The sequence below is a fragment of the Falco naumanni genome, chromosome 6 (assembly GCF_017639655.2).
Source record: "Falco naumanni isolate bFalNau1 chromosome 6, bFalNau1.pat, whole genome shotgun sequence".
Taxonomy (NCBI): Eukaryota; Metazoa; Chordata; class Aves; order Falconiformes; family Falconidae; genus Falco; species Falco naumanni.
The window spans coordinates 85345593-85361169 of NC_054059.1; the positions used below are offsets into that span (position 1 = coordinate 85345593).

Below are 15577 nucleotides of genomic sequence, written 5' to 3' on the forward strand. Positions count from 1 at the left end.
GCAATAAAGAAAGCCTGGAGACATACATTAAATATGAAGACAAAAAAAGGGTTCTAGCCACTACCAGCAGAAATAATATCTCCTGAATGAGCATCATCTGCCTTAGGCATTAAATGTTTGATGTATTCTCATTCGATTCAAGGGGAAAAGTTCTGATTAACTGGTAAGATTATAGCAAGTACCAGCCAGGTATTCTATGCAAAATATAGAAGCTGATAATGTAATTAAAGTCTATAATAAATATATGTTCTGGGACTGGTATTTCCTCATTTCTGCATGCTTCATCTTGCAACTAAATAACACTCCCACAGTGCAGCAATTATTAGCAAATGTACATTATCTCAGCACTTGGAGGCTCCTGCCACCACAGCTCTAGATGTGCCATGTGTTAGCGCAGTAAATCAGCCCATGTTTCCGCTGCAGCTGCTAAACTGCTTCTGTAACCAAGCTACCCTGTTTTACAGCTAGCCCAAGTGAGTCAGGGTAGCAAAGACATGACAAAAAAAGGCCTAGCAGCGGTGAAAGCCTGCAGGTTCACAGCTAGCGCAGGTATCTGTACAAGCAACGCAGTTGTAAATCACTGATTTTATTTTACTCTACATCAGTTCAGTCCTGCTCTCCTGTCCACATAAGTTATGCTTTATCTTACCCCATCGGCTCAAATCTGAAGTCATTTCAACTTTCTCCTCTGTTAATCAGCAGGGACGGCTGCTGGAGAGGAAGGATGTGTAAGGAGTTCTCTAGGATGCACCCCTGGGTTGGAAAAGGTCTATCAAAGCTGCTTTCTACAGTACTTCAGAAATGGGGAGAAGAGGCAAGGGGGATCCATGCATGCCTGTCTAGAAAAATGGAAGGTGTGCTAGAATAATCTGGCTGGCAGAAATAGTCTCAACATCTGTGCTGAGATGCAGCAGTGCTGTATTCCTAGTACCAAACCAACCCACTGCATGAGACAATATGGATGACCAAGTATAGTTCTTCAAGCAACCACATATAAATCCACACCACCGTGTCCAGAACAAGACTTTTACCTGGGCTACTGAAGTCAGAAAGGGCACGCTGCCTGAAGGCGCAGCATGCGGTAGGTAACCATGGGCTGAGGAACGGCAGCATCCCTACGGGTTCCTGCGCAGCGTATCAACGGGTCCATCCTTGGGCTGACCCCCAAGTTATCCCTCATCCAGGCCCCAGGAGCCAGCCCCCACAGCACAGGGACACAGCTCCAGGGTTCTGATCACCCAGTCTGCTCAAAAGAAAGGCAAGGTTCTTCCACCTTCTCCATGCCATAGCAGCTGTCTCTCATGGACAGCCTACCACCCAAGGTTGCATACAACCTGCCTCGGAAAGATGTGGCTAGCCTATGCTTACCTAGCAAGGTGAAGGCAGGCTCAGGAATGCATGAAACTCCTAGAGACCCACAGGCTATGTATGTGCCTTCTCTTCATGCTACTGCCCATGGCCTAGGCTCCAAGCATATTCACTGTTTAGGAGCAGTCAGCTCGGTTTACTAGCTGGTGAACCACCAAGTAGTGCTTGGACTCTGCCTGATTCAGACACCACAAGTAGAAGTCTGGGTCTGTTCAGCCAGATGCATTCTGGTTCTCCATCTTGAGAAGCTTCAAAGGTAGCTGAGGTATTGACGTACTCACTGCCTTCTTTCCCACAAGAGGGACATTTCTATTAAAAAAGGTGCATGGCATACTTTCTAAGGCAAATCTGAGCAGTTGCAGGGGAAAAAAAAATACATTAGTTATCTTCATGAATATGCGTGTCCAAATGATGATGCACAGTTCCCTTTCAAGGATCAACCTAACTGATTTCTGAGGATGCAGGTGGCCAATGCCTCATGAGCAAAGAGATTAGTAATTTTAGTAGACAGATCTTCCAGGATAGCATAGCAAAGCTGAATATGTTTGTCCTCAGCTAAGATAATGGTAGTACATAACAGTGTTTTTGCTTTCTCCAGCAGACATGAAAAAGGCTTATATAGATACATCTTCCATTTACTGTATTTATTAGTATTATTGAACTAATAGAAATTGGGGTAGATTTTTTTTTTTTAAGCCAGCCTACCAGTTAACTTCTATTTGACACCAGCAGGACATAGCATGAATCTGTTGTTCACACAAGATCTGCTCATTTCAAAATGAAATCCAGATAACTAAATCTGACTGAATGTTAAAACTAACTTATCTCTTTGCAGGAATGCAGAACCAACTGAAGATATGCCTAGCTTTCCCAAAGATAAAAACCAAACGACAAACCTAAGTGCAGGTGAAAGTCTTGCAACAGAGCTGGCAATCACCATGCCGTAATCGAGACATTCTAACAAAAATATCAGAATTTGTAGAATTAACCAAATGAAAACATGAAATAAGAAAAACCCCACACCTCAGAGTGATAAAATCAAGAAGTTATAATACTGATAGTTGAAAAAGGCTAGCAGTACACGTTATCTACAATTACAGGGTTCAAAGACGATGACAGCAAAACTCACAATTACTACATAAAAGCAACTTTCTCCAATCCTTTGTAGCGCAGAGCACTCAAATATATTCATTACTTCATTTGAACACTCTAAAATTTCCTGTCTTAAAAGTCTGAACAAGGCATAAGGTTAACTAAAGCTAGTAAAACTGTAAAGGCCAATGTTCTGTTTCCTTGTTCAAAAAGCTCCGAGGTCAGATTGATTCCCACATACACTGAAGAGTTCATGACAAACATGGCTCCCTTTTCTAGCTAAAGTTTTTGCTGACCTTTTCTAGAAAAATGATAGGTTTTCATACTGGGTATTCTCAATAAACGATAGCTAAAATATAAAAATAAAAAATTGCCAGGTACATCAATATTAATGTACAGGTCCTGCCTCTCCTGTCTTCTGACTCATGGGAGTTTGGGACATTAGAAACACAGGGAAAAGAAATCACTTTTTCAAAGGCAGTTTCACTGATGTTGATATTAAAATACCTATTTCTTTTTCAACACCTGAGAACAAGGTAATTCCTCACTTCACAGGTGTCTGACAAAGCTGATGCACTCTTGCTGATTATCAAAGGATCGGTACCACTTTTGGTTACATACCAGAAACAGCCAAAGCCCTGGAACAGGCAGTGTTGTGAAACGACAAGTGTCTGTAGTTAGCACATTTAAATATAATTAACAGATGACCTCTTTAAGGGACTAGTTCTTCCATCAGTAATGTTCTTTTACTTGCCTGGTGAGGAGATGACAAGGCATTTAAACAAAGACTGACTATTGTTGGGAAAGAGTTTTGGGGTTTTTTTGTTCCATACCACAGACAGGCATGCTATGTTAGGGTGCTGCTACACAAAGTGACTGCTTTCCTTCATTCATTTTTTAGAACTCCCTTTGCGCTCCATATAGTAATTTGTGTCAAAAGTGATCACCATCAAAATACATAGGTTCTTTTTGCCCTGTAAAAAACGTATCCTACCCTTAGAATCATACTTTTATCAGATTTTATAGATAATGAACATATTATTATTCAGGAGAATTGTGTATAGGATGGCTAATACTCCCAAGAGAGTTTAATTTCTTCCAGCATTTCTTAAACTCTCTTTGCTATTTGTTCACAGTTTCATATAAAGCAAATTTATTGATGTAGTGTCAGTTTGTAATCCCTCTTTGAACAGAGATTTTAAGCCACAAAACAATGATTAGGAAAGCAGGCACCTAAGAAATACAGGTAGCAGAGAAAACCTTGTCAGTTGGCTAAATCTGACTGATGGTCTATTTTGTAGTGCCTCAGAATCATCAGTAACATAGACAATGTTTTTTTATTATTTTATCTTGCTACTGCTCAAAGAGAGGAAACTATCTTGTCCCACAAGGTATTATAGCAGTTTCGCAGGTCATGCTGCCTTACTGTTCAAGTGGCTATAGTGAATGTAAACATTTACCTAATAGCCTTTTTAAGTGCTTGCAAACTGCAAACACCAACTCCAGTAACACAGTTTCAGATTTTTGATTGCTATGAACCAGAGAAAGCTGAAGGATTACAGGGTAACAGTGCTAAACCGATAATGGGCACCTCATACCCCAGCTGAGCCTGCATTTTAACTACAAGGAACATGACATCGCAGTCAATGGCATAACAACATAAAGACCTTGGTCTTACCCTTTGTTTTCAAGTCGTTTAATACCTTGGATTCCACGGGCAGTATATCACTCACTAGTTTTATCTCAATATTTCGGGACGCCAGTTCAAGCAATTTTTCAAAAAGGCGCTGACCCTGGGAAGAACATTAAAGGACAGCAGAAGCTGTAAGACACAGAACTGCTCAAATGGCATATCAACAAAATAAAGACACATGTTAAATCAAAAACATATTGCACAACAGCTGAGTAAATACTTGCCTAGATATAGTTAAGTCTACCCTAAAGGGTAGCAACTCAAACAACATTTTTTTGGAGAAATACTGCTTTGAAGGCCAAACTTGCTTCCTCCTTTTCCCAGATTGTGCGATACTATTGCTAAGAGGTGACACACAGAGAATGAAGTGTCCAGATTTTTTATGCTGTATAAACATATTTTAAAATTAATTTTCTTCTAAATAATTGCATTCTGTTAAATCAGAATAAAAAGGGCAAGGAAAAGAGTTTATTACAGTTCTTCTGTATTGAATTATTTTTATGTAAGTGGTTCTAACCATAGTATAACATATTTTCAAGGGGTTGTGTGCTCATCTTTAGATGAGCTATACCAGGAAAGAAAACAATGATCTACATGTATTTCATATGCTTCTACTTACACTGTTATAACTTCACTATTTATACCTTATTTCTAACAAAGAAAAAAAAAAGGAATTGTCAGACTAAGCTAGATGCATGTTAAAACAGAAATCAAGACATTTGTTTCACATGAAAAACAACACTTCAAATCACCATGTTTCTATATCCAAGAAATAAAGAAAAAGTAGATCTCCTGATCGCATAAGTTCTAGATTCAATAACTTCATGAAAAATGCTTAGAAGCATCTAACTACACAATGTCCAGCATAAAATATCCAGTGTATCGCTACTGTGCTGTGTTACTACAACCGCAGTTAGAGGTTATTTCCTCGCTGCCATCCTGGCTTACTCCAGCAGACACCACAGCTAGCAGCTGAACACACAAAAACTTTGGGTTTTAGACAGCTGACAAAGTGCCTGCCCTACCCACCCAGTTCACTCTTGGTTTAACACAAAGCTGGCCCCAAGGCACAGCTACAACCAAAAAGCACCAGCCATACTAACTAAAAACAGGTAGAAGGTCAAGCTTCCCACAGAACCACATCGGATAATTTTCTGTACAGACTTACTCTAAAAATCTTAGAAAGATCTTTCTGTTCAACAAAAAACAGAGAAAGCAAAAGCATTTTGGGATGATGCAATCTGACATAGCGTGGAGTAAAAAACCCTGAGGCAGCAGCCCTCCTCCCACACGTAACCCTGAAGCAGCAGCCGGTGGAAAGCCACCCTCTGCTGTCACTGCCTGCACAGGCTGACACTTCCCAGCCTTGCTGGGCCGTCAGCATTAAGCAGTCACAGAAAGTAGCCTGTCTACAGTACAGACCTGGTTTTTAACATCCACTTCTTTTGAATAGACGTGGCAAAACAAGAATACCCAGCCCCCTAAAAACTTGCTTTCTCAAAATTACAGAGCAGCCAGAGGCTGCAAAGGAAACACAGAACTACTTTTTTGTTGTTGTCGTTTAATATATTTTTTTAATATTTATTTTTTAATTTTTACTTTATTTTATTTTTACTTTTAATATACTGTTTATATTTTACTTTTGTGATATCTGCCCTTCTTGCTGGCTCAAATCCACTGCACAGCTCCCCGCTCGCCCCAGGGCTCCCGGGAACTTCGTAGTCAAGCTAGTGCCATAACAGAAGCATCAGACAACAGCTAACTGAGCAGGAGAACAAAAATACGCTTTGCCTGAAGCTCCAAATGTTTCTGGAGGTGACAAAGCGGTTCCATATGTCAGAAGTAACACCTATGATTTAACTCACACCCCCAAAAGCCCTTATTGAGTTGCTGTGCAAGTCAACGAGTGGTTTTCCCTCACATTCTTCACAATGCTAAAAAGAGCCTTAATTCTTACATCAGTGATTGTGTTGGTATTTTTTTAAGAGGGGCAGATGTTACCAGAGGTAAGAATTCGTGAGATAACAATGTGAAGGGGATAGATGCTGCAGATGGAGTAACGCAGCAGCTCCATCGTGATCCTAGGGAGCAGGCAGGCACTAACCGATATTCCCAGGTGCCATGCTCCCCCCCAGGAGGGTCTCTCCTGCCCCTGCTGCTGACTGACAGTGCTAAACTCTAACCAAATCCGGGAAAAGCAATCACTGTGCTGTTACCTGCCCAGTTCCCAGCCCTTGCCTTGCCCTGTCTCCCAGCTCTCCCAGGGGGACAGGCTCCCGATGTGCCAGAGCTCAGGCAGACTTTGGACCCGCTTCTTCTGGGTCCACCCACTGGAGACATCAGCAGTTTTGATTTTCATTAGTTATATTTTTGCAAGAAGTAAGCAGGGAAAGTTAAGGACTAAAAGGCTTGCATGACGTAAATTAATGAAATATTTATATACACATAGAAACAGCTACTCAGTTTCCATGTGTTGATTTCATTTACTAGGTAGAAAGACAGAGACACACTGGTTTTGCTGGTTATCTGTAAAAACTAATTTTGACTAGAAGCATAGTAGAAAGCTCTAGCATAGAAAAATAAACATGGAAAAAGCATTCATAAATTTGATGGAAAGTGATTTGCATTATCAGTAAGAATTAATGCATTAACTGTTCTGCTAAAGAAATACTTAGAAAGTTAATCTCTGAAGCTGTTGAAGTTAATTGTTTCAGGGGATGGTTCTTTATGTTTGTTTTTTCCCCATAGTAATTGTTTATGGACATTATTGCCACTTCTACCTTCCCCAGATTTTATTTGCATATGATTTACAAAAGCTTTGATAAACAAGGCTGGAATTTCTGTATTCATTTTAGCTTGGACAAAAAAGAACATGGCAGATTTCCTGAGTTTTACCTGATCTTAGTCTGCCCTGATGTGCCCAACACAGCATCCTTGATGGACCACCTGGCTGTCTCCCACAGGCCATGCTGCCAGCTGAACGGCCCATCCTACGGGTGAATAGATCACTTGCAGTGCAGCCCTGCATCCCAATGAAGACATCTCCTCTGAAAATACATCTAATCAGGGACACCACAAGCTATGCATTTATAATATCCTTTTTTATCCAATTATGTTCATAAACGGTAAAACCTCAAATTGAGAAAACACTTAAAGCATCTCTAAGTAGTGATGGTTAAGACTAGGAGTGCACTCACCACAAGTATGCGTGTTCATACAGGTATACCAAAACCCACTACCCGGTGCCAGAACTGGAAAGAATTCCTTCCATCTAATCTCTCGTGTCATCGTCTCTCAGCAGGCATTTGTACGCTTACCAAGGCTTAAGCTAGATACTCTAAAAAAACTATGAAAAATCCACAACTTGCTTTTAAAAATCTGTATGTACTATAGTAAAGTAGGGTAGTAGAAATTCTTCCTTCATTGTTGAAGAACCTGGCCTTCTTCCCTATTAGTATTAATTTTAATATTAAAATTTCAGTTTCTATACTTTCTGACATGTTTACTTGCGATTTTATACTGTTCTGTTCTACGAAAAGGAAAAAACAGACAGGACAGAAGGTCTGAAGAGTTTTTCCGCTGCTGTCATCGCATCTGAAATGTCTCTGCTGAATACAAACCCTCCTGCTGTCATTCAGACCACAATCCCTTTGTGAGACAACACCAGGCTGCTGCGCAGCTACGTGACAGCCATAGGAATAACTCCCAGACACCCACCTTGTGAGATCTGAGAAACAGCGGCAGCCAAGTGCTGTGAAACCGCAGCCTGCTGCCTTATACCAGACCCGCATTTCATCAACCGATACCACCAGCAACCTGCCTCGCCTGATAAAACAGCGTCTTACATTTTTCACTGGGCTGTTTTGAAAAACCTACTGAAATAAGACAACGTAGGATGTAAAAAAGTATTTACCACATCAACAAATGACATTCTGATGGTAGTTTTAAACTGCCAGACACCTGAAACATCAATCCCAACTGTACCCGCCATAGCCACCTGGTGATTTTTTGTTTTTTTAAAAAAGAAAGTTATCATTAACAAAAGGCCCTGAAATAGCTTCCAAAGCAATTTCTTAGAAGTCACTAAGTAGGCTGATTCTAGCCTGGCTGATTTCCCTTGCCTGCTGTTGTCTCTATCAGCATGCATTTCTCATTAAAAATTAAATAGGGCAGATACGAACATAAAAATGCTGTATTTATTAAAGTACTCTAAAACTGAATTATTGTGCTCTTCAGTAACTTAGATTCCTACAGTTTAGACAATGCTTAGCTTTTTCTTTCCACAGAAATAAAAGTAGTTACTTCTAGAATTTTCTTCTGGATTTATTCTGTATAGTTCTACTAATATTTTTTTTAATTTGTATTATGATCAAGCCTCTGGGTACATCTATAAAACATCACTAAAAATCATAGCACAGTGGCAGAAATCAATAGAGCAAATAAATCAAGAAATCCTAACTTTGACTTCTGATGTTTACCACAGAGCAGAGAAGCTCAAATGCTCTCCTCAAATTCCTCTAGCAAAACAGACAATGAAAAGGCAGACAATGTGGTTTCCTTTTAAAAACTCCCTTTTTTTAAATTTCTTTTTTATGCCTTAGTCTGTACTAGCTGCATCTAGGAGATGTCATCACCTGGAAAGGAGAAATGCTTGTGTACAGGTGAGCTTACACAAAAGAAAACACACTGCAATCTCTACACCTGATGGTAGCTGATTTCTGCTGGGAGCTGTTAGGCTTGGAGATGTGCTTTTCTTTGTAATTATTGGTGTTGTTTAATTATTGTCAAGGATGGGTACTTAAGCTCTGGCACTAACATTTGTTCTACCAAAGGAATCACTTAAGATCTTTGGGCAATGCATGTCTGAGTGACACATGAGTTGTCAGGTTCGTTAGGAAGCTGGACAGCCGGCTTGCAGGTCACCATCAGATGGAGTGGGAGACTTCTCCCATCAAGCCACTTGGGAGCTGCACAATAAGCAGGTAAACTGAGATAAAGTCAGAACCATCTTATTTTTTTATGTGATCATTGTAACAATCAGATGCAGATCTACCCTTCAATCACCTTATTGTCATCCAAAGAGCCATCCAGGGAGAACTGTGCCATGCTTATGGCAATATCAATAAACCATAATGGCATGACATCTTATTTGTGAAACATGAAATGAAATTCGTGAGGAACGACTTGCTGGAACTATAAAAGGCCACTCTAAATGAAAGTTTCTAAACATGAGATGAGCCAGAGGAAATGAATTATGAAAATCACGGAACTGGCACGATCTTATGTTCATCTCTCTCTTCACTGGAAATGAATCACAAGCTATCCTCAAACATTGTGTTTCCATTGTCCTCTGATATCTCTAAACATCAGACTGCCACAGGAGTCGTCACATGTTCACATTCAGAAAAAAACGCAAAGCCTCTATACGACAACCACCCTGCTATCTTGGAAATGCATGCATGAAGATGACAACCCAGTGTCGCCAAAACACAGTTTTATTCTGAATGAGAAAAGCTGGAGGAAGCCTACTCAGTATTTTGCCAAATGCATATTTGTTTACGTGATGGCTTAAGCTGTAGAAGCACATCAGATGCACTGCAGCATCACGAGCGTTTGGAGACTCCCAGTTTAGCAGGAGTGATGAACTCAGATGGCTGAGCACAGCAGTTGTGACCTGGAGAGCTCAGGCAGCAACGACTGCTTATTTAGATTTATAACAACAAACCGCTGACAGGCAGCTGTCAAGGACACTAGGTACCATACTCGCAAACAAAAATGAAGAAAAATAAAGCAGGAAGTTCTGCAATTTTATATATATATATATATATACACACACACGTATATGTGTACATAAAATTGCTGAATTTCCTGCTGTATTTTTCTTCAATATGTATATTGGACATAAGTGTGGATGCATGCGTGTGTGCCTAAAAGTACACAAACACATATACAGAGAATGCAGCTAATCCTTGTAACTAATTAAGAGCAAGCAATCTAGCCTACTCAGCTTTTCTCCTTCAAAAATCCGTGTCTGCTGAAGTGTTCCTGTAGAGAGCCTTGCTTTGCAATATGCCTCGCATATTCATAAAATGGAAATTGCTAGTTATACGGCAGGACATAGGTCCGTATGGAAAATGGATGTGTCCTTAGTTTCTCATAAAACAAGAATTGTTCAAGGAATGACTAGGACTTACTAAGCACCGTGCTACCTGGAAGTTTTGCAACTCATCCCCTTCCATTTCGTAACACTTCTGCTATTTTGGGGCAAATTTCCCTGAACTCAAATTGTAGACTTGAGGACATTCAACTTCTACTTTAGAAAATCACCAGATTACAAGGATTGAAGCTCCTCTGAAATTTGACTTTCGTTTTACAGGTGGAGAAAGCAGATGTAACGATTCAAGTTTTTCCCCTTTCACATGCTGAGCTTCGTATACGTTCTCTGGGACAGCGATTTGCTAAGAATTGCTGCCTCTTGGCAATTTCTTTAGCAATGAGACTGGCCAATAACAGTATCGTGGTTTAGCATGAATAGACAAGCCTGACAGAAAGATCTATCAGCTGTTCAAGCCCACACTGCAGTGCAAATGAGGAAATGACTGGAATATTAATTGCCTTTAAATAGAAGTAATTACTCACTTTTGTAAGACTACTAGCAGGCAGAAACAGATAACTAGAATAGAATATTATGAAAAACGTTTCATTTTTCTGGCTTTAACAGTCCATTTGAGGATGAAAGAGCAAATCCACTTACACGTCTCTTCTTCCTCTTCCTTCTCTGACATTTGGCAATACCTGAGTTTTTACTTTGCATAAGAATGTGGAACAATGAATGGATTTGACGCTTAACTACTCAAATCCCAACTTCCAGTTTGCTATTTTTGTCCTCTGTTTGGGCTTTGTTAGGCTCTGCTGGTTTTGAGGAAAATGACATGTTGATTTTTTTTTTTTCCCCAGACAAAACACCTTTTAAAAGATTCATGCACATGCCAATTCATGCACATCCTAAAAACATCTAAGGCACTATACCTTTGAATTCCTCTGCTTGAATGACAGTACATGGGTCTGAGGTTTCTTAGATGATAAATTTAAATAAAGCTTAGCTGCATAATTACATTGTGAAAAATCTCAATATTTTGATACTTAATAAATGCATTCACAAACTACATTCCAGTATTTGTAAGCGTGCTAAAAGGAAGGCTTTACACTGCATTTTCCATTTGGCTGCACACCTCAGATTCTCCCTCTTTTAAACGGACATGCAGCAAATTTATTCTGAAAAGTTAATGTATGCCATTCAACTAGGCTACAGCCTCTTTCAAAAGAAGAGAACCCAGTTCATACTTGAAGACACAGGCTATTTGCAGTACTACCTTTGTTGCTTGGAATAGCCGTCTTTGCCTATCATTTACCAAAAGGCATTTTTTTTACTGCACAGCATCAACAGAACTAGAGAGGAAAGTGAAATGTTCATGGAATAGTATAATAGATTCCTTACAGTTACCTGACTGCCATTTCTAAACCCATTTCATGTTAGCTGAGTGGCTGCTTTCAGCAAAGAATCCATTTGGCGTAAAAGAGGAGATACCGTCAGCCTATCGATTCTTTGATACCTTAGTTTCACAAGCGATACTAAGTGGAAACCTGCCTTTACCATATTTCTAAGATGACTGCTCTCAAGATGGAAGCGTTTGTTGGCACAGCATTATTGTAACGCATGTCTACCTCTTTTGCTATGATTTATGATTTTTCCTATTGCTCTTAATTGCAGAGGTCTTGAATATGGCTCCCTCCCAAGATTCATCTTGAAAAGGTATGATAAATCATCTGACACTACATCGTTCTTTGTAAGAGCGATTCTGTCCATCTATTTGGCTGCAGACTTAATCCACATGCTTGCTCTTTTACTTCATCAGTTGCACCAAACAGAAAATAGGTGTATAGAATTCTGGATCGCCCCAAATTATGGATGTGTTAATACAGGTACAATTTTGCAGGTTTCTTAAGATTACCCAATGAAATCCTTTCCTAAGATGGAAGTGATATGAATAGGTGTTCAATGTGTTATCTAGTCCAAGTGTTCCACCACTCCCAGAAAGCTACTGTGTTAGCAGGAAAATCCCCATAAGAAAATGGTTTTTTGGACTACCCAAAGAGGTCTGCTACAGGGAAGGGCTGTAGGTCTAAAAAATTAATCGTGAAACAAGAAGAACAGATTGTTAAAGTCCCACCCTTTTGTTAGGCTAGAACATACCTGGCATGCTGATGGATGACTGTGATTGAGGTCCCACTGGGAAGATACTATGTCAACAGACTTTTCAGCCATATTAAGCAAATTCATCCAGCCTTGGAAAAGAGACAAATGGGATGGTGCACTGTCTGAATAGTTGATCCCTTCAGGAATATTTTCCACAAGAGCAACCCTGAGAATAGATAAGGAAAAAATAACCACTTAACAAAAGCACTTTTCTTTATTCAAGAGTTCCAAATTGTAAAGAATGTCAGGTTTTGGAGCTGTGGTTCAACATCTGCTCCCAGAGGCTCTCAGCAGTGTGCCACCCCGCAACTCGCTCGGAGGTTGCTGACTGTCATGCTCTGCACTTCCCAAAACAATAAAATGTGGAAATGACCTCCTGTTAATGCAGCAAAGCCAATTAAGCTTTTGAAGCTCTGCAAAATTAGCTTAAACATGGAAAAGCTTGCTTTGTGTTACACAATAGGTGGGAAACAGTCCTTAAGGTGAGGATGGGAAGAATGAAATGATCTTTTCTTGCTTTGCCACTCTCATCTTGGCATTTAATTTCTTTTTCTCTCTAAGCGATGTGCCAAGACACACACTCCTTGGCATTCTCTTAGGCCTGCTTTTACAGCTGATGTTTTAATACATCGCAGTCTCTAGATATGAATCCTCCCTTTCCAACTGCTCTAAGCTACCTGTTTTTTCTATTTTTGTTTACCTGTGTAAGGCTGTAACTGGGATCCAGTGGTTAAGAAAGAAGAACTGCGCCCTTTTAATTTCTTGTTCTTTTTGGAAGGCTCCTTGATCTTATTGTCTGTTTTATACAAAATGCATGCATTGCATACATTCACAAGAAGCTAAAACACCATTGCAGTAAACTGACAGTTCAAAGCATGCCCCTCTGCTTCAGGGCAATGGCACGTTTCGTTCAGCATACTGCCTCATCGCTACGTTTCCTTAAATTGCAGCAGGTAAAGCTTCTCTCTACACTCCATAGAGAAATCTTAAAAATAAACGAAAGTCAAACGAGTTACCCAATTCTGTCTATGCAAACAGATGAAATTTTCAACTTATCCAAGTGGCGCTTCTATAAGTGCCCCCAACATCTGCCACTTTTACTGTGAATTGTACAAACCAGATTTAGGAAAGCTGTAGTAGGGACTTGGAGAATATTGCTTTTCATCATATCCAAGTACCTCAAGTATTCCCAGACTGCTTCTGTACTCATTAATAGCATTAATTATCAACTCCAGCAATACGAATATATTTTGTAAACTTTTTAAAAGTAAATCATTAATACAAACCTCTAGTGTAAATGGGAATTGTATACTTTTTGACTGTTGGAAAAATAGATTAGTGCAGTATCTTCTATTAACTCAGTTAATCCTACAGGGTCACATGGAAACTTTTACAGCTATCTCAGAATATGACATTCGTGAAATTAACCCATTAAAACCCTGAAGATTAGAACTCTAACAGTGTAAAGAAAACCCAGCAAGAATAGTGATAAAGTAAACCTGTGGTGACCATCAGATTTTTGCTCTCCTAGCCTGGCAAAAAAATCCCCCCCGACACTAGAACAGGCACAGCTCCTCCTTTAATTAAGCTTTCGAGTATGTTCTCTTATTCCCTAAAATCTGTCAAGCAAAATACATGTCACTAAGCTACAATTGCTGATGACATTCTCCACAACAAACTTTGAACACTATTGTATTGACTAATAATAAACTTAACTGCATTACAGTAACAGCTATAACACCAGTAAATTAACTTTAAAAAGTTAAAAACACAACTTGATTTCTAATCTCTTCAAAGTATATTGTATTCTAAAACATTCTACCTACCTTGTTTACAAACTTTTAAAAGTAAGTAGTGCCCTAAAAATTTGGTGCCCTTGTAAGTCTATTAGCAATGCCACACTTTTAAAAAGAAACTATTAACACTCAAGGTTTTAGGCTTACTTCTGCTGCATCTAATCCTGTTACAGAACTTAATAAAAATTTTGTTAGATCCCTTGAAAGCCTGGTTAGTTCTTTTTCAGTAGTTAACATTACTAATCACATTTTAGCTCTTAACAACACCCATGTTCCCGGAGGTGTTTTATGGAGAACTGTAGGATGGTCACATTCAAAGAGCAAGAAATCAAAGCACAGATGATAAAGTGATCTCTCCAAGGACATAAAAAAAAAAACCCGACCCAACAATCCAGTGGCAAAGATAAGAAATTAATCTATGTCTTTCTGTCCTCTTACATCCCCTACGCGATCACACATAGATACAGGACAGTTATTTTGAATATTCTCCAAATACATATTTCCTATTGAATGAATACTCAAAAAATAATCTATCAAATACGGTCCCGATTTAGCTAGAATTTAAAAGTGCATAGAACTCCCTTAACACGAAAATGACCAAAATTTCTCAACATTAGAATATTGCCCGACATGCACAGTGTTTTATGGTTGAACCTATGCAAATGAACACACAGGAGCCCACAAAACAGCTGATGGGACTGAATGTGTCACGGTCCCTTCCCGTGGCTTGTAGCGGTGCTTCCCACGTGCCATACTGACTTGCCGTCTCGCTGGAAAGCATCAGCTCAACTTCCATTCTTCCGATCTCTGTCTTTGGCAAGCTGAGAGCTGCCAAACAGGTAACCCTGTCACAGTCACAGAGGGGCTGAGATGAGCTGGAGACCACGTAGCTCAACCCGCCTTGTTACAACAGGGTCAATGACATTGCCCAGTCAGGTTCTGACTATCTCAAGTATCTCCAAGTCCAAGAAGCTTACCGTACTATATTTGAGATTAGGGCCCTGAGCCAGATAAACACATCCATGCTTATTTCTGATGTATTGACTTCACACTGTTGAGCTCCAAAGTAGGGGGAAATGTAATATCTATATGTTATAAAGCCAGATTTCAGAAGTTGCTGGAAGCTATACCTCAAAGTGTAATGCAGGAAGAGCTGCAGATGTAGGCCATTGCTCTATATATACATTTGGGTGCAGATACCATCAAGATAGGCAAAATAAGTTGGGCTCTTCCTCCTGTTCCACAGATTAAAACCATTTACTTACTCAAAGGAAGGAGCAAGGCAAATTTGCTGGGCAATTCTCTTCCCTCTTACAAGGGCCCTTCTCAGGGACAAGGTGCATCTTGGTAAGGAAGTTTGTCCTGACTGCT

General features: G+C 39.7%; 1 protein-coding gene across 1 annotated transcript in view; it reads right to left on the minus strand.

Annotated features, from left to right (window-relative positions):
* PLD5 (phospholipase D family member 5) overlaps positions 1 to 12571 on the minus strand; it is a 70848-nt gene extending 58277 nt beyond the window's left edge. The window contains exons 1-2 of the mRNA XM_040598642.1: positions 12408 to 12571; positions 4139 to 4253 (exon numbers count right to left, since the gene is read on the minus strand). Of these exons, the coding sequence (XP_040454576.1) occupies positions 4139 to 4253; positions 12408 to 12494 (202 nt within the window). The 5' untranslated portion in view covers positions 12495 to 12571. The remainder of the gene's footprint in view (positions 1 to 4138; positions 4254 to 12407) is intronic.
* Positions 12572 to 15577: the final 3006 nt, after the last annotated feature.